The following is a 26,932-nucleotide window of genomic DNA, read 5'->3' on the forward strand; positions in this document are numbered from 1 at the left end:
GAGGGCGCCTGGGTGGCTTAGTCGGTTATGCGTCCGACTTTCGCTTAGGTCATGATCTAGCACTTCGTGGGTTCGGGCCCCGCATCGGGCTCTGTGCTGACTGCCAGCTCAGAGCCTGGAGCCTGTTTCAGTCTGTGACTCCATCTCTCTCTGACCCTCCCCTGCTCACGCTGTCTCTCTCTCTCTCCTAGAAATAAATAAATAAAACATTAAAAAAAAAAAAAGACAACACACAAAGGAAAAGAATGTGATTGTGGCAGTGATTGTTAAAAGGATCACTCTTGTCTACCCTCAGGACAGCTGAAGAAAGGCTCAGATTGCACACTTGGATTCTTCTATAAAACCTGCAAATTTCTAAAGGTAGAAACTGTTGCCTTAGTGTAGATGAGTGTGACCTCCCAGAACACAGTAACGGCACCTCCAGATGGTGCCAGACAGAGATCTACCAGCAGGATGGTATCCCTTGCAAAGAAAAAGGATACTGTTAGCAGGACTGGTACTAAAGCATGGAAAATTAGTGTGTTAAAATCTTTGGGAAGGGCACAAAGGTTGCCTAGAAAGTTGGTAGCATTACATGAATACCAAGAGTGGCAGGTTTGGAAACTGTGGCAGTGAATCTAAAGGGATGGTTAAGATCTTCGTTAAGTGCAAGGCCCAAGATGCAAAATGTGAAAAGCTGTTGACTGAACAGAAAAACATCAAACACCCAGTTCTCCATGTAGGACATGTGGTATTGGAGTGCAGAGTGTTTTGAAGCCACAGACAGAATTAATGAGAGGGAGATGAAGGATGGTACCCAAAGTGTTCTACAGAAAATGTAGATCAAATCAAACCTGCTTAGAGGGGCATCTGGGTGGCTCAGTCAGTTAAGCATCCAACTTTGGCTCAGGTCATTATCTCGCAGTTCATGGGTTAAAGCCCCACGCTGGGGTCTGTGCTGACAGCTCAGAGCCTGGAGCCTGCCTCGGATCCTGTGTCTCCCTCTCTCTCTGACCCTGCCCTGTTTGTGCTCTGTCACTCTCTGTCTCTCAAAAATAAACAAACATTAAAAAAAGATACCACTATACTCCATTAAGACTACAACCTGGACAAGTGTCATGGGAGTGGTATTTGCAACAATTTTAAGAACTGCCACACCCTCCTACACTGTTGGTGGGAATGTAAACGGGTGCAGCCCCTCTGGAAAACAGTGTGGGGGGTCCTCAAAAAATTAACACTAGAACTACCCTATGACCCAGCAATAGCACTGCTAGGAATTTACCCAAGGGAAACAGAAATGCTGAGGCATAGGAGCACATGTACCCCAATGTTCATAGCAGCACTCTCCACAATAGCTAAAACATGGAAAGAGCCTAAGTGTCCATCAACGGACGAATGGATCAAGAAGATATGGTTTATGTATACCATGGAATACTACATGGCAATGAGAAAGAATAAAATCTGGCCACGTGTAGCAACATGGATACACCTTGAGGGTGTTATGCTGAGCGAAATAAGTCAGGCAGAGAAGGACAGATACCATATGTTTGCGCATATAGGAGGATTAGGAGGAACTTAATGGAGGACCATGGGGGAGAAGGGGGGAAATAGTGGGGGAAAGGAGGAGAGGCAAACCATGAGAGACTCCTGAATGCTGAGAATAAACTGAAGACTGATGGGTGTGGGAGGGAGGGGGGAGATGGGCATGGAGGAGGGCACTTGTGGGGATGAGCACTGGGTGTTATGTGGAAACTAATTTGACAATAAACTATTTGTAAAAAATAAAAGTAAAAAAAAAAATTTTAAAAAATTAAAATTAAAAAAAAAAAGAGTTGGACTCTGTAGTTCTGGTGTCCTTCAAGGTCTATGGAAATAGGAATCTTTCTTTTTTCATCTGTCTCTCCAAATGTCAAATACTTATTGATTTTTAAATTAAAAGAGGTTAAAGCAGCTCCCTAGGTAAAGCAATTCTTCCTGTTCTGTGTTATCCAAAAATCAGGTCTCCAGAGCTCTGGGGCAATGAGAGGCCTCAAGAGGTGACTTTTTTTGTTTGTTTGTTTGAGCTGTTACTGAGCTCCCTAACATTGCTGTAGAGAGTTCCTTTGGAATGATCTCTGGAACTTATGTTTCAGAGCATCTTGTCAATCCCCCACTGTAATCTACTCTGTAAATTTTTTCCAATCTTAAGGATTTTTCCTTAGACAAACCAAAGGAATATATCAGGTGAGAAACATCTGAATATTAGTTCCAGGTGTTTTAGTTGATTCTCATTCCAGCTACTTTGTCCATCTGGCTTTCCTCTTTGTTTGAGCATCATAGTATCTGATACCCTGGCCTCAGACTTGTTCATGACTTAACTGGAGAGACCAAACATCACTTGTGTGGTTAAAGAAGAAACAGATTACACATTCCTACTGTGAATGTGACTCTGCAGGCTGGAAATCTTTTCTTTCTCAAATGGTTCAGATTCTTACTAGCCACTCATTCAATGGTTCATTCATTTTTTTCCTATAAACATACATTTAGCACTTAACGTTAGGTCAAACCATATAAAACTGAAATTAGGCCTTCACCTACAAAAATGGCAAGTTCATATGGTTCAACCTAATTCTATGTTCCAACACTATGAAACCTATCTTTGGACTTTTGCTTGTAAACAGAGTTGAGAGTTTTTGATACCTAAAGTTTCTTTTAATCCTGATTTCTCTTAAATCTTATTAACCCCTGTAACTTCATAAAATTGGCCTTAATTTTCTAGAGCAGATGATCCCTACTGTTGAGACTTGGAAGAGCACTAAGCAAATAAGAGTAGGATGTGTCTGAGGGTCCCATGGTCACTTTTTTGGTAGTTACTGTCCTTGCTTCTGAGTCTCAAAAACGTTCAAAGAACAAAAACCTAGAATGTTCTTTGTCCAGCCTTAGAGAGAGCAAGTTGTTGTATGCTACCCTACTTCCCCCACAATCACAGAATAGAGAGCCTGGAAATGACACATATAAATAATAACCTAGAATTTATAAGAGATTTAAACAAATCTAATATTCACTGAGGTAACAGTAGTCTATTTCTTAGAAGACAGTGGCTTCACCTCTCTGAACAAAGACTTTAAGAATCACAAGTGAATCTGAGAATAATGGAGAGATCTTGGCCAATTCAAGGAGAAAATCAACTAACTATGCATTACATCGTCTTTCACTTCCACAGTTCAAGGCAAGGTTGGAAAAGACTTGAGATGTTGTTCCCCAACACTCTTCCCAATCCATTAGTGTGGAATAACTCCAGTTCCTGGATGTTCCAGTATTACAGGTTAAAAGAACAGTGGAGGGCTGGTAGCAAAAGCGAGGGTAGACTCCATGGTATCTAGGCCCCTGCTATAGCATCTCTTCTGTGAGCATAATAATGGTGTTTGGGTGTCTGCATCACGCCGAGCCTCTTGCTTTAGTTGGTAGAACTTGTACTGTGTCCAGCCATATACTCCACAGTTGAGCAGACCCTGGGATGATGCTGTTAGAGCCTGGAGGAGATGAAGGGGTGATGGAGCCCATCCTTCAGGTTTTCAGAGATCCAGGGAATAGTCCCCATTCCCCTTATTTATAAAGCATTGTTATATTTCCTCTATTTCAAACATCAAGATCTGGTGTCAGTTTTTTAATACTTTTCTAGCTCTTACTAAGCTCATTCTTCACACTGTATCTCATTATGGATGATAGAGATGGCCAGACTTCTTGGCATATACATAAGGAAAATGAACTCGTTTCAATGCCCTTTCTTATTACCTCCATTTCCCAGGTTAGGTTTGAGAAAACTGCACTATCAGTATAGTCAGATAGCCCAAAAGCCTTCTTAAATCTGATAAAAGAGGAAAAGAGAGAATCATTCTATTTCTGCATTCCTCTCTCCCCATTTACCTAGAATAGATAATTTATCCCATTCAATTCACTCTGGATGAGAGAGAATCATGTCATTATTAGTGTTTCACCAAAACATCACCTAGTTGATCTTGTGTTTTTGTTACCGATCCCTTAAAAACATATCAATAAAATGAAGTTGACCAGAGATACATATGCTCTGGAATGCATGACACCACTTTCACCAAAGTATCTACCTCATCTGTGAGGAAAATTTCACACTCCTCATAACTGAATATAAAGAATACATTTTCTCTTTTGCAATGTAGAAATAAATACGCTAAGGCAAAAAAAAATTATGCTTACTGAGTAATGGCAGTGTAAGAGAACAGAATAAGAGGGGGTATAAACAGATGTGGAAGATGTTACCTGGAGAACACAGAGGACCATGTGAAGCTTCATGTTCTGTGGCTTAGTCAACTTTACAATGATCAGAACGACGGCTGTGAAAACACAAAGTATGAATCTTGCTGACAACCCCCCATATCTAAGCATAAAATTCTCCAGGACACATGCCTAAGCACTGTGAGAAATAAAGCCATAGCCATAATGAAGACTAGAAGTGAGATTAACCAGTTACATAAACCACTGGGCCTCCAGTCACCAACTTCTATTCCTCACTGACTAACCTTTGCAGGTTATTAGTATAGCAATGATGATAAGGCACACTACAGGAAGTTAAGTTACACTTCTTGGCATTTCAGAATTTACCAACCTCTTTTATAGACATTATCCAATCTGATGCTCACTACACTTTGTGTAGTAGGAAGGGCAGGTGTTAATATCTCTGAGCTCTGTCAGGACATTTTCTTTCTTATCAGATTGCATCTTATGTCTAATTACCCTAATTTCTAAAACATAAGAACAAAAACAAGAAAGTTAGGAAAACTTGAAATATGAGTGGGACAAACACAAGTTCTATAGTTGGACAGGAATTTTACAAGTTGCAGTCATCCTTATTGGTGAGACCACTCTGCTTGATCAGAACCCAACAGCTGCCCTCATCATTACCCAGGTCTTTCCATTAAGATACCCACCTGGAACCCAGCAGCAAAAGAAGACCACTGGGTAGAAGCGCACTCGCTGCTCCACTATGTGAACCACTGCCCACTGTTTGCTCCCCAGAAAGCCAGCAGATTTCACAAACTTCTTATATAGGGTCTGGGCTTGGATGAGTAAGACCTAAACATGGGTATAGCAATTGAGTAGTTTGCTGAGGCTGGGTAAAACTTCCCAGGTGTGGCCTCCTATCTTTGTAGAGAGATCACTTCTCTCAGGATCTGACCTCAGGAAAACTCATTCTCTTTACCATCTAAGTAAGACCAGGCTTTTTCTGAGAGAAAATTATATTCAGAGTGAACTTTTGTTTGGCTGGGAAATGGAAAGATATTAGCCAAACCTGTGTTTACCACATTCAATATATAAACATTATATCAATCCTCAGGCTTTTTTTCCCCCTGACTGAGGCTAATCACTATATATGTATGGGAAGTTAAAGCTAAGATCTAACCAGAACCTCTAAAAACGCTTAGCTAGAGACTGTGTTAGAAATCATTCTGTACTTAATACCCTTAAAATAAATACTTCAGCACTGTGGCTAGGCTTAAAATCTCAACTCTAAGAAAAAAAAATTTTTAGGAAGCCTCTTATTGTCCTTAGACAGAAAATACTGTTTTCCCCTTCTATTGGGGGCTATCTGAATAAAGTTAAGTTCATGAAACAAATACAAATCAGTTTAGAATTCAAAAGTGCTTTCTGTGGGGAGTAAATTACGTAATAATCATGCTAACAAATCTGACCAAATCTAAAATTTTCCCTAATAATCCGGACCCACTCTCTAAGTGAATAAGCCAATTATTTAATTAAGTTTAGCCATGTAGTTTTCTTTCCCCACAGACACTGATATCAAAAGAAGGCTGGCTTTTACTTGTTTGGGAATATTTTCATCTACTAGAATCAGTTCTGATTCTGAATGCCCAAATGAAGCTTGGACTATTCTAAAGAAGAAAGAATCCCCAGGATGCCAGGTTTTGGAATACCTGATTCTCTTGTCAATTAGTTCTAAATGTAGATTATCAAAACCATCTTAATATAAACCAACCATTTCATCCTCTTTACATATTTGCTTATTTGAACTAAGCAATCCCCATAACTTATTTTTAAATTGTCAAAGGAGGGGCGCCTGGGTGGCTTAGTCGGTTAAGCGTCCGACTTTCGCTTAGGTCATGATCTCGTGGTTCGTGGGTTCGAGTCCCGCGTCGGGCTCTGTGCTGACTGCCAGCTCAGAGCCTGGAGCCTGTTTCAGTCTGTGACTCCCTCTCTCTCTGACCCTCCCCTGCTCATGCTGTCTCTCTCTCTCTCTCCTAGAAATAAATAAAACATTTAAAAAAAATAAATAAATTGTCAAAGGAAATTCTCTGTAATTATATTTGGTTCACATGTGCCAGCTGTGCTAGTAAAATAAAATGTATCTGTAGGATAAATTTGGTCTGCAGGCAGATAGTTTGTAATCCTTGAACTACCATATGAAGAGAGGAAAAAATGACACTGAAAAGTAGATATGGCAAATAAAAAAGGCATATTCACTTGTGTACTGATTTTATACTAGGCAGTTACGTGTCAATAACATATTGTCCCACGGCTAATTATTTTAATTGTACATCATTCTGATGATGTCAAATGAGTATTTAGTAATTGCCTAAGCCACTTAGCACTTTAACCCCAGCCAGACATAGCATAAATGCATTTACAGCCAACAAATAATTGAAAAAGAAAACTCCTTTGTTATTTGGAAAATTATCAAATTAAATCAAAGCATATTTCCTATGTTCTTGAGTGTTTTCCTGTATAAAGTATATGCTTGACACATATCAGTTTTCTTGTCTGGTCTTCCATGAGGGTCCACAGGAACATATATTAGTTCTAGGGTGAGCATAATTATCACATAATTAATATAGGCTCTTTTCTCATTAATCATTTAATCTTGAGAAATCCAAAAACTGTAGTAATTAAACTGTCAATATCTTTTAGCTACCTTCTTAGATCTAGAACTTTAGGAAATGCCTTTCCATCTCATTTTTCCCAGTCCCTAGGAGTACTGCTGCATCCCTTCCAATCCCCCCTTTCTTTCCACAAAGGCAGGTAGCACCATACCACAATGGCGAGGAGGCTGAGAAGAAAGCTGGTCAGGAAAATGGTGATCCCATAAAAATAAAGTGTGTTACAAACTGATGTGTTGGCAGAAGGCAGTTTAGCCATGGCTGATGGCGGTGAGTACATCAGAATACACCTAGGAAGAGAATCAATGGACAGGAGTACTTCTTTTTTTTTTTTTTTAATAGTTTATTGTCAAGTTGGTTTCCATATAACACCCAGTACTCATCCTCACAAGTGCCCAGGAGTACTTCTAAAGATACAGAGAGATACCCATTTGGTGCAACAAAATTTAGTAAGTATGTGATTTTACTTATCATTTTGCTAACCCTTGCCTATAACCCCTTATTCTTTCTCACAGATACATTATCTTCTAGTCTCTTTGTGTTGTATTTCTACTTAAGTATTTTTTGCCTTGACTACACCTTGCTCGACGGACTACACTAAGGTTCCATAGAGACTTGTTCCAAAAACAAACAACTTGGGGGGTGCCTGGGTGGCTCAGTCAGTTCAATGTCCAACTTCAGCTCAGGTTAAGATCTCACGGTTCCTGGGTTTGAACCCCACGTCCAGCTCTGTGCTGACAGCTAGCTCAGAGCCTGGAGTCTGCTTCGGATTCTGTGTCTCCCTCTCTCTGTGACCCTCCCCTGCTAATGCTGCATCTCTCTCTCTCTCAGAAATTAAAAAAAAAATTTTTTTTAATTTAAACAAAACAAAAATATACGAACAATTTGGCCAGAATATACATAGAAAGTCTTTTCCATCTCTATATATGGAAAAGAAAAGATGTAGTCTACTATGAAAATGATAGATTTAGTCCTTGCTTACCTGTGGTTCTGGCTGAAGTTGCGGAAACATTCACTGACATTGCCCAGACAGAATACAGGTATCATCAACAGCAGAGGTATTAGGCTGGGAGGGGGAAGAAGCTTATCACCTTAATATTCAGATATTTTTATTCCCTTTCCCCTTTGCAAAGTACTCTGTTCTTCTATCACCCCACCACTCTTCACAAATATATATGTGTATATATATGTATACACATACGTACATATATGTATGTATATAAAATTTCTTCAAGAAAAATACCTCAAAAGCCTTACAAATACTTGTCCTACTGCTGGCTAAGTGGAGTGGAGAATGTATTTCATACCTAAATTAATGAAATCTAACAGATTGTCAGAGTCTCTGGGTATGGATCAAAGTGAAAGGAAAAATCTAACAAGGAGTTCTGTGCTCACTTTCTATGACGACCAGGAAAAACTTCATTCTCATCAGTCCCTTCCTGGGAGCTTTTCCAAAGCATACATTTAAATAACCAATTATTGGGACGCCTGGGTGGCTTAGTCGGTTAAGCGTCCGACTTTCGCTTAGGTCATGATCTCGCGGTTCGTGGGTTCGAGCCCCGCGTCGGGCTCTGTGCTGACTGCCAGCTCAGAGCCTGGAGCCTGTTTCAGTCTGTGACTCCCTCTCTCCCTGACCCTCCCCTGCTCACGCTGTCTTTCTCTCTCTCTCTCCTAGAAATAAATAAAACATTTAAAAAAAAAAACCTAATTAAATAACCAATTATTTATCCAGCTAATTATAGCCAGCTCTCTGTAAGAAGAAAAGACCCAAATGTAAAAGTTACAAATTCTAACATTAGTTCTGATATGACCACTGTTTTAGGTGAAATCCAGACCCTTCCTGGGGTTAAAAGTTGTAGACTCTCACCCAATGTTATAAAGGTGGATAAAATTTTGACAGCCTTTTATTACAACTCTTTATTATATAAAAAGGAATTAGAAGTCTAAAGATGTAAAGGCAAATATTTGCTGAAGGTCACATAGAGTTGATGACAAAACTTGGGCTAAAATCCAAAACTGTAACTTCAAACTGTTTGCCTATTCTATCTGGGAATATGGTACCAATGATCATATATCTGTTGCTTCCAAGTCAGTAAGGCTTGGAGACCTAGGAGTGACAGACTCAATAGAAATAAAGGGCACTGTCCTTCTACTTGCTCCAACCTGGACCACAGAATAATGAGAGTCTATGCCCAGCCAGAAAGGCTGTCAAGGCTTACCTTGACAAAATGATGGCTGTTTGACCAACATGACAAATATAATCTACAACCTGTGAAAACAATAAATGTGAGTAAAGTCTTAGAATATTGTCAGTCATTAATACACTAAATATCAGGTCATCACTTACCACTTGATAGAGCAAAAATTCCCAAGAGCTACCTTGGTTCTGTCAAGCAACAGCTGCTATAAAATTCAATTAAATACATAGTTCTTTAGCACTAGCAATAAGAGAATTGTATCTGTATTACTATATTCTAAGAAGTACAACAACAGTAGCCACAAAGAGAGCCTGAGGGAAATAGCTTAATATAAGACTTGGATACCACAACAAATTCTCTGAAGAAGAAAGGTAAATATGAAATCACACAGTACTCCTCTATCTTCTAATAATAGTTCAATCCTCTTCTCTTTAGATCCAGAGAGGTGTGGACTTTTCAGATCTTATGGGTGGAGCAAAAATCTATGTATAAGATCACCAGCAGAAAACTTAATAGGCCACGTTTAGCATAATAGAGGGGGTTCAAATAAGCCCTTTAGATGTAACACCTGTTAGACTTCTAAAAGAAAGAGCATTTAAAAAACTGCCATATGTGTTAGACACTGAAAAATAACTTAAAGGAAGAATGGTATCTACCCACTAGAAGTTTAGACTTTGAACAGAATACCTTAAAGTGAGACCGGTATAGAAAATAAGCTTTTTTCTGTTCTGAGGAAAGAGATCACACTATATTCTAGAATGGCATTGTTAGGGATCAATAAACATTAAGTGAGTAATTAATCAGTAATCAGATATGGGTAATTGATGTGCCCTAAAAACTAAAGATCAGCAATAGCAAATGATTTCAAGTAAGACAGCCAATGCTGACTTTAAGTAAAATGGGAAATAAGTAAAATTAGTCTTTGGTGACCTCTCCCACCAGTGTCTCTTCTCTTTTTAGTCTATCTTCTGTCCATCAGACTAACCTGTATTTATTGAATTCCTGTTCTTATCTTGCTGTCAATGAATCTCTGATTAAAAAAAAAAAACTTACTGATATACCTGGATGGCTCAGTCAGTTGAGCATCCAATCCAACTCTTGATTTCAGCTTAGGGCTCCATCTTATGAAGGTTAATTATCTGATTCTTGATTTCGGCTTAGGTCATGATCTCATGGTTTGTGAGACTGAACCCCAGAGGGCTCTGTGCTGACAGTGCTGAAGTTGCTTAAGAATCTCTCTTTCCCTCCCTCTCTGCCCCTCCCCTGTTCACACACTCTCTCTCTCAAAATAAATAAATATACATTTATAAAAAACCTTACTGATAACAGTTGAGGGCACAAGTTTTGCTAGGGTATTTAAAAGAGAACTCAAAATGAAAAAAACATTTTCAAAGCTCCTGATATAAAGCTATGATGACAGAATAAAAGGCAGTGGGGTTAAAATTTGGGGTTAGGGTTTGTCTTGGAACTGGTGTCATGGCATGAATTATAAAGTACAATATGTGCATTTCTATGCACAGAAAATGGTAGAATGCTATTTATGAGAACTAATCTTATGTCTCTCCCTCCCTTTCCTTCAAAGATTAATTTCTTCTCCTGACAGGAACCCAAGTCACAGAAAAATCTCTCTCCTTGTTCCCATTCTTGGCTTCTGGTCTCTTCATGGTAACTTTTTTAGAGAATTACTCTTTAGCCAAATAACTTCTCCCAAATTCCGGTCTCTTAGCTTGTGAGTGAATGAACAGAAACCTGAAATACTACCCATATAAGTCTGTAGAACTTTTTATTTTATTTTTTATTTATTTTTTTAATGTTTTTTTTTTTATTTATTTCTAAGAGAGAGAGACAGCGTGAGCAGGGGAGGGTCAGAGAGAGAGGGAGTCACAGACCAAAACAGGCTCCAGGCTCTGAGCTGGCAGTCAGCACAGAGCCTGACGCGGGGCCTGAACCCACGAACCGCGAGATCATGACCCAAGCGAAAGTCGGACACTTAACCGACTAAGCCACCCAGGTGCCCCTATTTTTTATTTTTAAAATTTTTTATGTTTATTTATTTTTGAGACAGAGACAAACAGAGCATGGGTGGGGGAGAGGCAGAGAGAGAGGGAGACCCAGAATCTGAAGCACGTTCCAGGCTCTGAGCTGTCAGCACAGAGCCCGACATGGGGCTCGAACCCAAAAACCACGAGATCATGACCTGAGCTGAAGTCAGATGCTTAACCAACTGACCCACCCAGGCACCCCTGCAGAACTTTTTAGACATTCATATACTTGAGGGTGAGAAATGAATTGTTTTGTTTTGTTTTTTGTAGTATCTTCCAGCTCTAGGATTCTAGGATTATGCAGACAAACATATAAAAGGATATATATTCATGGCCATTACTGAATTGTAGGGAGCTGAGAAACTGTAAGTTTAACGTATAGAAGAGTAATTATAAGTGTTGACTTTCTAGATGTAAACAAGAGACAATAAACACCAGAATATAGTATTGTGTTACACAATATGGTAGCCACTAACCACATATGGTTAAAATTAAAATTAAACTAAATAATTCAGTCCCTCAATCACACCAGCCACATGGTTAGTGGCTACTAAACTGGACAGTGTATAAAATATTTTGATCACTGCAGAAAGTTCTATTAAACAGGGCTTGGATAGACTATAATAACTTGTTCAAGATGCTAAGGAGACCTCTTCACAGTAAGTTTTCAATGATCCTCACTGTCCATTCTCCTTCCAGAAAAAAAAAGTTTTCAAAGCATTCTGCTGCTCTCAATCTTCTCCAACAATGTATATCTTAGGACAAGACTAGAAAATGCAAGAAGCATATCTTCTTTAGAACCCAGTCAGATGAGAATTTAGAGTATCACAGCATTTTGGAGCTGTATGGGACATTAAAGATCTAGACCAACACTTCATTTTATGAAAAACAGGCCCAAGAAAAGGAGATGATATGCTCAAAATCAGAAAGGAGATAAATGACAGAACTGCATCTAGAAGACAGATCTCCTGATGCACACTCAAATCTCTTTTGATAATACTATAGTACCATTTACCCATTCAACAAATTTTTATTGAGTTTCATCATGTGAATGACAGTATACCATCTTTCATTTAGTCTACAACTGATCTGTAGGATCTAGAGAAAGGTATGTGGGGAGGTTTTCCAGATTCAATTACTCCATGATGCTCTTAAACAAAAATTCCCCTTCAAAAAAACAACAACAGGGGCACCCAGCTGGCTTGTCGGTGGAGTGTGAGACTTTTAACCTCGGGGTTGTAGGTTCAAGCTCCATGCTGGGTGTAGAGATTACCAAAAAATAAAATCTTACAAAAAAAAAAAAAACATAGCAGAATGGACACTGTAGGAATAAGAAAACTGGAATATTTAGTAAGATTAAAAGATGGCAAAGAAGTAGGGAGCTCTGTACATTTCACTTGACCACATCCCTCAAACGGAGAAGGCCTGAAGCCAAAGGAACCTTTACAGAATCCAGAAGTTTGGGAGGAAAAATAGAGTCCACTGAGAAAACAACCTAATAGTGTGTGTGGGAACTGGGGAAGATAAAAACTGGCTGGGACCCGGAGACACAGAGGGAGGGAAGGGAGCCCCCTTTGCGGGGAGCCAGGGTGAGTCGAGGGGAAAAGAAAAAGCAGCTGAAACTCCTCAAGGAACTGTCCCTGTCCCTGGAGAAGAGAAAAACCTTGGCTTGGGACACAGAGTGATCCAGTTTCTAGCTGTGCAGCTGACCTTGAGCTGGACACCCCGGTCCTAGGCAACGCCAGGAGAAACTGCTCCTCTGCTTGCCAGCTCGAACCTGAGAGGAAGCGGCGCACCTGAAGCCGCTCGGCCACTCTTCTAGCTCGGCTTGATGCCCAGTGGGGAGGCGACAGGCTTGAAACTGCTTGGAGGGACTAGCCTGCGGGTTTATTTCGGGTGGTATCAATGGGGCGCATGACACAGGGAGATCGGACCCAAAACAGTGAGTTGCAATGCTTGGTTTGAGAAAGGACTGAGGCACCGCTATTTTCCTCCCCACAACCACCAAGGCAGGACCTCAGGGAGTGGCCCACAGGAGCAGTGGAGGCTAAGTCCTGTCTACACTAAACCACAGCCATCCTCACTAGAGAGCTGCTTTTTTTTTTTTTTTTTTTTTACTGGAGCCCGGGGCAAAACCAACATGGCTGTACTGCCGTGATTAATTCTAGATCAATACTTTCTATTCAGATATATTTTCCCTTGTCTCATTCGTATCCCTCCCCTCTGCTGGACTGGGCACTCTGGTCACTGGTTTGCTTAAACAGTCACATTTAATCCATTCTCTAGTTGTATATGCTATACCTCCACTGCTACCTTTCTATCTCTCTCTCTGGAATAATCAGACTATATAGTTTCTCTGAGTAACATTATCTTCGTTTCTTTCTCCTTGCCTCTTACCATATTCTCCTCTTTTTCTCTCTGAATTAAGCTTCTTAGTCTCTCTGTCAGGTCATCGTCCAATTTCACTTCCTCCCTGTCTTGTCATTTCTGTCTTTGCATATGCTCTTCCATCAGCACTGCATACACCCTGCTCTTTATTTGTAGCTGGGAATTCTGGTTTTATGCTTTTAGACTGTCCTTTGTCTTTTTGGTTTTTTCTTTTTTCTTTTCTTTTTTTTTAATTTTATTTTTATTTTTATTATTTGTTTCTCCTCCTTCCTCTTTTTTCCCCTTCTTTTTCTTTTTTTCCCTCTTATTCTTTTTCTCTTTCCGTTTGCATGTTTGTTGGATTTGTCTGTGCATTTGTGTGCCTTTGTTCCATGTGTGTGTCTGTTTTCTTTTTCAGGGCTATCTCAAGAAAGAAGCCAAAGTACACAGGGTGGAGAGTCCCAAATACCACTACAAGTAGGGAAATAAAATAACCAAAGTCTCAATGAGAGAGACCAAGAGACACCATCCAAAGAACACTTTCTGGGGGCGCCTGGGTGGCTTAGTCGGTTAAGCGTCCGACTTTCGCTTAGGTCATGATCTCGCGGTTCGTGGGTTCGAGCCCCGCGTCGGGCTCTGTGCTGACTGCCAGCTCGGAGCCTGGAGCCTGTTTCAGTCTGTGACTCCCTCTCACTCTGACCCTCCCCTGCTCACGCTGTCTCTCTCTCTCTCTCCTAGAAATAAATAAAACATTTAAAAACAACAACAACAACAACAAAAAAAACAAAGAACACTTTCTGAATGGACAGGCCCTAGATAGTCAAAGAGCCTTCTTTAATACAGCAGTACTCGCAGGTGCAGAGTGCATAACAAGCTTTTAAAACTAACAAGAGACAGAAAGCTAGCCAAAATGACAAAATGGAAGAACTCTCCTCTAAAGAAATTCCAGGAAGAAATGACAGCTAAAGAACTGCTCAAAACAGATATAAGCCACATAACTGAACAAAGAGTTTAGAACAATAGTCATAAAATTAAACACTGGGCTTGAAAAAAGCATGGAAGACATCAGAGAAACTATTGCTACAAAGACTATGGAGCTTAAAAATAGTTGTGATGAATTAAAAAGTGCTATAAATGAGATGCATAATAAAATGGAGGCATCCAATGCAAGGATCGAAGAGGCAGAAAGGAGAACAGGTGAATTAGAAGACACAATTATAGAAGAAGAAGCTGAAGAAAAGAGAGATAAACTGATCCAGGAACACGGAAGGAGAGTTCGAGAGCTGAGCAATACAGTCAAACTGAACAATATCTGTATCATAGGAATTCCAGAAGAGGAAGAGAGAGGGAAAGGCGCTGAAGGAGTCCTTGAACAAATTATAGCTGAGAACTTCCCCAATCTGGGGAAGGAAACAGACACTGAAATCCAAGAGGCACAGAGAACACCCCTCAGACGTAACTTGAATTAATCTTCTGCATGATATATTACAGTGAAACTGGCTAAATATAAGGACAAAGAGAGAATTCTGAAAGCAGCTAGGGATAAAAGAGCCCTAACATACAAAGGGAGACCTATCAGAGTAGTTACAGACCTATCTACTGAAATGTGGCAGGCCAGAAAGGAATGGCAGGAAATCTTCAAGGTGATGAACAGAAAAAATATGCAGCCAAGAATCTTCTATCCAGCAAGCCTGTCATTCAGAAAAGAAGGAGAGATAAAAGTCTTCCCAAATAAACAAAAATTGAAACAATTCGTCACCACTAAACCAGCCCTACAAGAAATCCTGAGGGGAACTTTATGAGGGAAATGTTGCAAGGAACACAAGGTACCAGAGACACCACCACAAGCAGGAATCCTACAAAAAACACAACGACTCTAAATTCATATTATCCAATAATAACACTGAATGTAAATGGACTAAATGCTCCAATCAAAAGACATAGGGTAGAAGAATGGATTAAAAAAACAAAATCCATCTATTTGCTATCTACAAGAAACTCATTTTAGACCTGAGGACACCTTCAGATTGAAAGTAAGGGGATGGAGCAATATATATCATGCTACTGGAAGTCAAAAGAAAGCTGGAGTAACTATACTTATAACAGACAAACTGGACTTTAAAGACAGTAACAAGGGATGAAGAAGGACATTATATAACACTTACAGAGTCTATTCATCAGGAAGAGTTAACAATCATAAATGTCTACGCACCGAATATGGGAGCACCCAAATACATAAAACAATCACAAACAGAAACAATCTTATGAAAAAGAATATGCTAATAGCAGGGGACTTTAATACTCCACTTACAGCAATGGATAGATCACCTAGACAGAAAATCACTAAAGAAACAATGGACTTGAATGACACATTGGACCGGATGGATTTGACAGATACATTTAGAACTCTACATCCTAAGGCCATGGAATTCACTTTCTTCTCAAGTGTACATGCCACATTCTCCAAGATAGATCATATACTGGGACATAAAGCAGCCCTCAATAATTATAAAAGAATTGAGATCATACCATGCACACTTTCAGATCACAATGCTATGAAACTTGAAATCAATCACAGGAAGAAGTCTGGAAAACCTCCAAAAACATGGAGGTTACAGAACATTCTACTAAAGAACGAATGGGCCAATCAGGCAATTAGAGAAGAAATTTAAAAATATATGGAAACAAATGAAAATGAAAATACAATTCACACTCTAAAGGATGTGGCAAAGGCAGTCCTAAGAGGAAAGTACATTGAACTCCAGGCCTATTTCAAGAAATTAGAAAAAGCGCAAGCACAAAATCTAACAGCGCACCTAAAGGAACTAGAGGGAGAGCAACAGGAGCACCCCAAACCCAGTAGGAGAAGAGAAATAATAAAAAATTAGCGCAGAAATAAACAATACAGAATCCCCCCCCCCCAAAAAAAACAGTTGAACAGATCAATGAAACCAAGAGTTGGTTTTTTAAAAAAATAAACAAAATTGACAAACCTCTAGCCAGGCTTCTCAAAAGAAAACAGAGAGCATGCAAATAGACAAAATCATGAATGAAAATGGACTTATTACAACCAACCCCTCGGAAACACAAGCAATTATCAGGGAATACTATGAAAAATTATACGCCAACAAATTGGACAACTTAGAAGAAATGGACAAATTCCTAAACACACACTCACTACCAAAATTCACACAGGAAGAGATAGAAAATCTGAACAGACCCATAACTAGTGAAGAAATCGAATCAGTTATCAAAAATCTCCCAACAAATAAGAGCCTTGGGCCAGATGGCTTCCCTGGGGAATTCTACCAGACATCTAAAACAGAGTTAATACCCATTCTTCTCAAGCTATTCCAAAAAAGAGAAATAGAAGGAAAATTTCCGGACTCATTCTACAAAGCCAGCATCACTTTGATTCGCAAGCCAGACAGAGACCCAGCAAAAAAAGAGAACTACAGTCCTATTGATGAATACGGATGCAAATATCCCCAATAAGATACTTGCAAATCAAATTCAACAGCATATGAAAAGAATTATCCACCATGATCAAGTGGGATTCATTCCTGGGTTACAGGCTTGGTTCAAAATTCACAAATCAATCAATGTAATACACCACATTAACAAAAGAAAAAATAAAAACCATATGATCCTGTCGATAGATGCAGAAAAAAGCATTTGACAAAATACAGCATCCCTTCTTAATAAAGACCCTCAAGAAAGTCGGGATAGAAGGAACTTACTTAAACATCATAAAAACCATCAATGAGAAGCCCTCAGCTAACATCATCCTCAACGGGAAAAAACTGAGAGCTTTCCCCCTGAGATCAGGAACATGACAGGGATGTCCACTCTCACCACTGTTATTTAATATAGTGCTGGAAGTCCTAGCATCAGCCAGCAGACAACAAAAGGAAATAAAAGGCATCAGAACTGGCAAAGAAGAAGTCAAACTTTCTCTATTTGCAGACGACATGATACTCTACATAGGAAACCCGACAGACTCCACCAGAAGCCTATTCGAACTGATCCAAGAATTCAGCAAAGTTGCAGGGTACAAAATCAACATACAGAAATCAGTTGCATTTTTATACACCAATAACGAAGCAACAGAAAGAGAAATCAAGAAACTGATCCCATTCACAACTGCACAAAAAAAACCCATAAAATACCTAGGAATTAACCTAACCAAGGATATAGAATTTCTGTATTATGAAAACTATAGAAAACTTAAGAAGGAAATTGAAGAAGACACAAAGAAATGGAAAAACATTCCATGCTCATGGATCGGAACAATAAATATTGTTAAAATGTCATTACTACCCAAAGCAATCTACACCTTCAATGCAATCCCAATCAAAATTGCACCAGCATTCTTTCAAATCTGGAACAAACTATCCTGAAATTTGTATGGAACCACAAAAGACCCCAAATAGCCAAAGTAATATTGAAGAAGAAAACCAAAAGGGAGGCATCACAATCCCAGACTTTAGCCTCTACTACAAAGCTGTCATCATCAAGACAGTATGGTATTGGCACAAAAACAGACACATAGACCAATGGAATAGAACAAAGAACTCAGAATTGGACCCACAAATGTATGGCCAACTAATCTTTGACAAAGCAAGAAAGAGTATCCAATGGAAAAAAAGACAGTCTCTTTAACAGACGGTGCTGGGAGAACTGGACAGCAACATGCAAAAGAATGAAACTAGATCATTTTCTCACACCATACACAAAAATTAACTCAAAATGGATGAAGGACCTGAATGTGAGACAGGAAACCATTAAAACCCTAGAGGAGAAAGCTGGAAACAACTTCCTTGACCTCAACCGCAGCAATTTCTTAACTTGAAATATCCCCAAAGGTAAGGGAATCAAGAGCAAAAATGAACTATTGGGACCTAATCAAAATAAAAAGGTTCTGCATGGCAAAGGAAACAATCAATAAAACTAATAGGCAACTGATGGAATGGGAAAAGATAGTTGCAAATGACATATCAGATAAAGGGCTAGTATCCAAAATCTATAAGGAACTCACCAAAATCCACAACAAAAAAACAAACAATCCAGTGAAGAAACGGGCAGAAGACATGAACAGACACTTCTCCAAAGAGGACATCCAGATGGCCAACAGACACATGAAACGATGCTCAGCATCCCTCCTCATCAGGGAAATACAAATCAAAACCACACTGAGATACCACCTCACGCCAGTCAGAGTGGCTAAAATGAGCAAATCAGAGAACTCTAGATGCTGGCGAGGATGTGGAGAAATGGGCACCCTCCTACACTGTTGGTGGGAATGTAAACTGGTGCAGCCCCTCTGGAAAACAGTGTGGAGGTTCCTCAAAAAATTAACAATAGAACTACCCTATGAACCAGCAATAGCACTGCTGGGAATTTACCCAAGGGATACAGGAGTGCTGATGCATAGGGGCACATGTACCCCAATGTTCATAGCAGCACTCTCAACAATAGCCAAAACATGGAAAGAGCTGAAGTGTCTATCAACGGATGAATGGATCAAGAAGATGTGGTTTATCTATATCATGGAGTACTACATGGCAATGAGAAAGAATGAAATCTGGCCATGTGTAGCAACGTGGATGGACCTTGAGGGTGTTATGCTGAGCGAAATAAGTCAGGCAGAGAAGGACAAATACCATATGTTTGCACGTATAGGAGGATTAGGAGAAACTTAATGGAGTACCATGGGGGAGAAGGGGAAAAACAGTTGGGGAGAAGGAGGAAGGCAAACCATGAGAGACTCTTGAATGCTGAGAACAAACTGAGAACTGATGACGGTGGGGTAGAAGGGAAGGGGGGTGATGGACATGGAGAAGGGCACTTTTTGGGATGAGCAATGTGTGTTATATGGAAACCAACTGGACAATAAACTATTTAAGAAAAAAAATATATATATAATGACAGCCAAAGAAATGAAAATGGCTGGGGCACCTGGGTGGTTCATTCAGTTAAGTGTCTGTCTCTTGATTTTGGCTCAAGTTATTTCACAGTTGTGAGACTGAGCCTCACATCATGGAGCCTGCTTAAGATTCTCTCCCTCTCCTTCTGTCGTTCCCCTGCTCTTTCCCAAAAAAAAAGAAGAAAAAATGAAAATGGCTAACATCATAAAAATGTCTTCTAAGATCACTTCGTGATATACTGATAGAATCAGAAACTGAGTGTACCTTACAATGGAATACTATTCAACACTAAAAAAGCATGAATTACTTATACATGCTATGATGGATAAACTTCCAAAGTATGCTACATGAAATAAATCAGACACAAGAGACTACACACTGGATGATTCTACCTATATGAAATGTCCAGAAAAAGAAAAATCTATTGTGTCAGAAAGTATATTTGCTGTTGTCTAGCACAGGGGGTGGGTAGAAAATTAACAGTAAACGGTCATGAAGAATTTGACTGGGGTGAAGAAGATATTCTAGAACTAATTTATGATGATTATTATATAAGCTGGTAAGTCTACTTTAAAAGCCATTGAATTATACACTTGAAATAATAAATTATGTGATATGTAAAAATATGCATACACACACGCACACACACACACACACACACACAATCCAGATGCACTGACTTAGAGTTCTCTCTTTTGTAAGTGTAGTAGTAGACAGTGCCTCAAACTCTCTTTAAACCAAAGAAAGAAAAACAACTATTCCCTGGATCTACCTTGTTTTCTGATGGCCACACGCTGAACTCCTCTGCCCTTCTGCAAACTATATTTGTTATCCACACATACTGAGCCAAAGTCAGAAGTTCAACTGACTGAGCCACCCAGGCGCCCCTGTTATCCACACACACTGAAGCAATACAGCCAAGCAGAACTCTCCCTTTCCAATACCTGTAGCTCAAATCTCATGGTAGCAAACTAAGCACTTTCCCTGACTCTACCTAAGATCTTATTCTCTACTCTAGCAACAATGATCATGGAGCCAAGAAGGATTTCCCTTACTTGATGGAACGAGACACTAATGACAGTACTGTAAATAATGTTTCCTATAATCAAAAGCTTTTTACTTTTTGGTAGCAAGAGAGAAGAAAAAAACCTTGTGAACAGAATGGAAACTCTGTGAGAACACAATTTTTCTTTTATTAACCTCCATGAATTCACCTAACCAGTGCAGATTGCTTACACTGTTTTATCAAGGATATATGGGTTTATTTTATCATACTGTTCTTAACTGTTAGCTCTGAATAAAACTTACCAGTGGAAATGTGCTCTGTCCACTCTGGTTGTGTCTTGCTCTCAGCTCTTTGTACAGATACCAGATGTAATTGACGGTGTAAAGAAATGAGGAAATGTGGAATATCTAGGTGGAAATCAAAACAATTCATCATAACTGTCCCACTCTGACTTCTTTCAATTTATTACATTATTTTCTACTATAAGAATCCTACCTTAATGCTCTACTAATAACTTACCATCTAATATCCATAACATGCAAATTGGACCATGTCTGGGCATTCTATGCAGGTCTGCCTCATATGTATCCCAGATTCCTTATTTTATCCTTTTGACGGTTCAGAGGAACCACAGCATTATCCATGCCCTCTCACCCAACTGTTCCACTTTTATAAAGATACCCCAGAATATTTTTTCCATTTTTATTCTTTAATTGGAAAACCATAATGATTTCTATTTCTAGTAACAATGAACCAAATTTCCCATTAAAAACTTTAAACATGTTTGAATAAAAGAGTTTTTAAATCCTTAAAAGCATCAAAGAACTGACAAGATAGTAAGGAATCACCAGGACAAAATCTAAGAGTAAAAATTTCTGCTTTCATCTTTGACGAAATAACAGAATTTGCCCTTAAGCCTTGAAAACTAAAAATTGGGAAAAATATATGAAACACTTGGTTTTCAAACACTGGGTAACAATCAGTACAGAAGAGTAATCCCTGAAAGAAGAAAAGCAAACAAGTGCTCACTAGCAAGGGGAGGGGAGGGGAACAAGTGCAATGATGGGTAATTCAAATGTATGGTCTGTCTTGGTGAGTGAGAAGACAGTTCAGAGTTGGAGAGGCCTACACAGCTACAGTACATGAAGCAGGTTATCAGAGAAGAGGTAGCCACAAAGAGATACAGTGCTCTGTAATTTTGCAGAGGTACCCTCAAGTCCTTGATTAAGTAGTGAAGATTAAGTATTGATCCAAAAACCATGAATACCAGGAACAAAACCACAAGAGAGCAGTCTGCCTGGGTGGCTCAGTCTGTTAAGTATCTGACTCTTGATCTCGGCTCAGGTCAGGATCTCAGGGTTGTAAGTTCAAGCCCTGCATTGGGCTCTGTGCTGGGTGTGGAGCCTACTAAAAACAAAAACAAAAACAAAAAACCCACCAGAGAGAAATAGGTGGAACAGTCTCCAAAAGAGTAAGTTTATGTTTCTATCAGCCAGAGTAGAAAGACTTCCTAAGACATAGCAGGAAATGAAAGCACTATAGAATAAGGTAGAATCATAAGAAGAGTGTTTCCTGGGGCACCTGGGTGGCTCAGTCAGCAAGTGTCTGACTCTTGATTTCAGCTCAAGTCATGATCTCACGATTCGTGAGTTAGAGCCCTGCACTGGGCTATGGAGAGCCTGCTTGGGACTGTCTCTCTCCTTTTATCTCTGACCTTCCCCCGCTTTCACTTTCCCTCTGAATAAACTTAAAAAAAAAAAAAAGGAAGAGTATTGCCTTACTAATGGGACCAATTAGTTGTACATAAAAGATTGCCCTAATGAAAGTTTAAAGCAAGCCTTAGAAAAATAATCCTTGAAAGGATCCCACAGATTCCAAGTTAGCTACATTCAAGAACAAAACCAAATTTAAAGAACATATATATATGTATAAACCTAATAATCAACAATGTAGGGGGTGCGTGGGTGGCTCAGTCAGTTGAGCATCCGACTTCGGCTCAGGTCATGATCTCACAGTTCGTGGGTATGAGCCCTGTGTCGGGCTCTGTGCTGACAGCAAGCTCAGAGCCTGGAACCTATTTCCCTCTCTCTCTGACCCTCCCTGCTCACACTGTCGCTCTCTTTCTCTCTCTCTCTCAGAAATAAATATAACATTAAAATTTTTTTTTAAAAAAACAATGTAAGATCTGCAATGTCTAACATCTAATAAAATATTATAAATCATGGTTGGCTTATAAGCTCCACTGAGGAGCCTCAGGTTAGGCCACTGCTGCACCCAGTCAGCTCCTGGTCCTGGCCCCTCAGTGGTGGGCGACATTTAATTGGCCCATGGAGACCCCAGCAGCACTGCTGAGCCCTGGTTCCCTGAAGTGTCAGTGTGCCTGGCCCTCCGCCTGGCTCCACATATGATCAAATTATTCAAGAATATGGGAAAAGACCAACAAGCTAGGTGTCCTGAAGCTTTCTTGCATATCTGGGTACCAGGTCTGACCTGAAGGGATGGCTGCTGTATACTTTTTGCCGCTGGTTTGATATTACATTTCAGCTCCAACTTTGAATACTAAGAATACTTAAACATTTCTGCAGATCCATTTTATACAACCTGAAAGACCTTAAGTTGCCACAGTAAAGCTTTCTTTTCACAGCTGTGACCTATTGTGATAAATTTTCCAAACAAAAATACCTGGAACAGCAGTTTAGCAAAGTATGCCCTCAGTGGCACTCAACAAATGGAGTTTCCCCAAACACAATTCTATAAGAAATATGTGTGTGTTTTTGTATATGTGTATTTTAAATTATTATTTATATTGTGAAAAATTTTTATATTAGGGATTCTGGCTGTGAACTTGATGCACAATAATTGCAGTCAAAAATATTTGCTTGGTCTACAGAAAATCATTAATGTTTTGTGACCATGTAAGTTGTAATGGTAGATTGTTCTATGTGTAGGTATTATTGTTAAACAGAGGGACTATTTCCAAGCACAGAATATGAATCATAAGTTAGGATGTATGTTAGATATGATTATAATGACATTGCAAAGGTCTGTGGTCCTGTCTACAAATGCATGGTGAGGAACTAGGACAAACTGGAGACGGACCATTTAACACATGGACTCTGCTTTGTTGTGTTGAAAAATACTCTGCCTCCATGCCTTAAAATATCCATGTGGAATCTGTGCTATTCTCATTCACACAAAGACCTCCCTGAACACTGAATCTCTAAAAAGAAAAAGTCTCCAGGTGCTTGGGTGGCTCAGTCAGTTAAGCATCTGACTTCGGCTCAGGTCATGATCCAACGGCTTGTGAATTCAAGCGCCACATCAAGTTCTGTGCTGACAGCTCAGAGCCTGGAGCCTGTTTCAGATTCTGTGTCCCCCTCTCTCTTTGCCCCTTCCTTGCTTGCTCTCTCTCTCAAAAATAAATAATAAACCGTAAAAAATTTCAAAAGAAAAAAAGGAAGAAAAAGTCTCCCCTGGAGCAGTAGCATCAGGGTTTGCTTGGGAGCACAACACAGGTAAGCACAGATCTGGGCCAGCCAGTCCCACCCTCCCAACCCCCCCACCCCCACAGCACTGCTGCTTAGGAGAAGCCAGTTCACCTCTGTATCTGTTATTAGAAACAGAATTTGGTCTTCTGGCCAAGTTCCCCCAAATTCTCTTTAAGAGGTGACCATGTTCAACTGCTTGAGCTTTGTTTTAGCAAACCCCTGCCTCAAACTTGCTTGTAGACTGTTCTTCACCTTGTTTCCAAAGTTGACAAAAAGAAAGCAGCCTCTGTTTTAAGGAGGTGGAAGTGTACATTTTTCCTTGTTTAGGACTACATTTTACAAAATGCTTTTATTCCTTTGTTATTGTTTCTGGAAAAGAAAGTTTTAAGTTCAATTTAAATGTATGCCAGTACCTTTCAAAGTAAGGTTATATTCAGAGACAGCTGTTCTGACCATATGGTTTAGAGAAATTTCTGGACTATTCATATTCTAAGATTCCTTATTAATGAATGTCTAACTTAAATCTAACCAAAAACTGCACCATTATTCTTTGTACATTTTCATTATATAATGTTAATGAGCCTACTTTCAAGCAAATAAAATACTTAAGCTATTTGTTTACCTTACCTTCTTAAAAAAATATTATAAATGATGCAATAAATCATGAAAATACGGCCCATACCCAAAAGAAAAATTAATCAATGGAAATGGACACAGAAATGACAAATTATAAAAATAAGTAGATAAAAAGGTTAATGATATACTCTATATATCCAAGAAGAAAGCATGAGCATGACAAGTAGAGAAACAGAAAAGATAAAAAAGACCCAATTTGAAATTCTAGAGATGAAAAATATATAAAGTTTAATTACGACAAAGTAGAAACTGCAAAAGAAAAGATTAGCAAACTTAAAGATACAGAAATAGAAAGTATCTAAAATTAAATACTGAGAGAAAAAAACACTTTAAAAAATGAACAAACCCTCAGTTTGCTGTGGGACAATATCAAGAAGGCTAATTAATATACATAGAACTAGAATTCCAGGAGTAGAAAATCAGGGAGAAACAAAATATGTTTGAATAAATAACCATTTTTTCAAATTCAATGAAAATATAAAGCATAAGAAACATGAAAAACAATATACCAAGATACATTATCATCAAATTTTTGAAAACCAATGATAAATAGAAAACAACAAAAGCATCCAGGGTAAAAAGCCATATTATGTACATAGAACCAAAGATAATAATGACATCACACTTCTTATAAGAAAAAAATACAATCCAGAAAACATAGGCACATCTTTAGGATAACTTTAATAAGAAAAAAAATGTCAACCTTGAATTCTATACATGACAAAACACCTCTCAAAACCAAGGACAAAAGTAAGGATGTCTGTAGACAAACAAAAGCTGAGAGAATACACTGAAGCAGACCATTAACTATAAGAAGTGTTAAAGGAAGTCATTCAGGAAAAAATGTGATAACAGAGATAAATTTGAATCTACACAAAGAAATTAAGAGTACCAAAAATGGGAATAGTTTGGTGCTTCCTTAAATAATTAAACACAGAATTACCATATGATTCAACAATTCCACTCTAGGTACACAACTCAAAGAACTGAAAACAAATAAACAACTCCATGTATATCTATGGTCATAAAAGCACTGAGAATATAGCCAAAAAGTGGAAATAGCCCAAATGTCCATAAACATATGAATGGATAAACTGTGATACCATACAATGAAATATTACTCAGCCATAAAAAGGAATGAAGTACGGATATGTGCTGCATGGATACGCCTTCAAAATATTATGCTAAGTGAACAAAACCAGACACAAAGGTCACATTTTGAATGATTCTATTAATACCAAGCATCCAGAATAGATATATCATAGAGATTAAACTCAGATTGATGTTTTCCAGATAGGCAAAATGGGAAGAAACTGTCACTGAAGTGACAGAAATGTTTTGCAACTACATAGAGATGGGGGTTGCACCACATTGTGAATGTACTAAATACCACTGAACTGTTCACTTTAAAACGGTCAATTTTAGGATGCCAGGGTGGCTCAGTCAGTTAAGCATCTGACTTGGCTGAGGACATGATCTCGTGGTCTGTGGATTCAAGCCCAACATCGGGCTATGTGAGGACAGCTCGGAACTTGGAGCCTGCTTTGGATTCTGTGTCTCCCATTCTCTCTCTGTCCCTCCTCCACTGATCTTTCTCTCTCTCTCTCTCAAAAATAAATAAACATTAAAATAAATAAATTTAAAAATGGTCAATTTTATCTTATACAAACTGCATCTCAAAAAACTGTTTAAACATTTTTTTGAGTATGAGAGGATCCCAATGAAGATGCTGGAATAGAAGGATCCTGAGCTCCCCTCTCGCTGATCCACCAAAGCTATTCTACATACAAAGCAACTCTCTCAGAACAATCTGAAGATTAGTAGAACAGCTCTTCCATACCTGAAGATATAAAGAAAAAGTCACATCAAAGAAAGTTGAAGGGAAAGAGACACGAACTGGTCAGGACTCATACCCTTAGCACAGTAACCCAAAAATAGGATGTCACAGGCATGGAGGTTCTCCCTGAGGAGCAAGGAGTTTAAACCCCACATTGAGCACCACCTGCCCTGGGGACCAGCACTCGAAAGACTAGCCCCCAGTGCAGAGCCTACAGCCAGGCATGAATTCAACGGCCCTGAGATCAAGGCCTGAGCTGAGATCAAGAGTCAGATGCTTAGGGGCACCCGGGTCGCTCAGTCAGTTGAGTTTCTGACGCTTGATTTTGGCTTAGGTCATGATCCCAGTATTGTGGAATTGAACCCTGTGTCCGGCTCTATTCTGAGCGTGGAGCCTGCTTAGGACTCCCTCTCTCTGTCCCTCCCCCCAACCTTGTACTCATGCTCTCTCTCTTAATTTTTTTTATGTTTTTTAATTTATTTTTGGAGTCAGAGAGAGACAGTGCAAGCAGGGGAGTGTCAGAGAGAGAGAGGGAGGCAAAGAATCC

At 39.2% G+C, this 26,932-nt stretch overlaps 1 protein-coding gene across 2 annotated transcripts in view; it reads right to left on the reverse strand.

Annotated features, from left to right (window-relative positions):
* The window catches only part of TMEM116 (transmembrane protein 116), an 85,331-nt gene that overhangs the window by 5,335 nt on the left and 53,064 nt on the right, over positions 1-26,932 (reverse strand). The window contains exons 5-11 of one of the 2 annotated variants that reach the window (XM_039254649.1): positions 20,727-20,831; positions 9,104-9,153; positions 7,867-7,950; positions 7,039-7,174; positions 4,923-5,067; positions 4,255-4,328; positions 3,078-3,491 (exon numbers count right to left, since the gene is read on the reverse strand). In XM_039254649.1, the coding sequence (XP_039110580.1) occupies positions 3,285-3,491; positions 4,255-4,328; positions 4,923-5,067; positions 7,039-7,174; positions 7,867-7,950; positions 9,104-9,153; positions 20,727-20,831 (801 nt within the window). In that variant the 3' untranslated portion in view covers positions 3,078-3,284. Of the gene's footprint in view, positions 1-3,077; positions 3,492-4,254; positions 4,329-4,922; positions 5,068-7,038; positions 7,175-7,866; positions 7,951-9,103; positions 9,154-20,726; positions 20,832-26,932 lie in introns of those variants that run through there. The other variant, XM_039254725.1, reaches the window with a different exon arrangement.

Source organism: Hyaena hyaena, unplaced genomic scaffold (genome assembly GCF_003009895.1).
Source record: "Hyaena hyaena isolate Hyena2069 unplaced genomic scaffold, ASM300989v1 scaffold_0, whole genome shotgun sequence".
Lineage (NCBI taxonomy): Eukaryota > Metazoa > Chordata > Mammalia > Carnivora > Hyaenidae > Hyaena > Hyaena hyaena.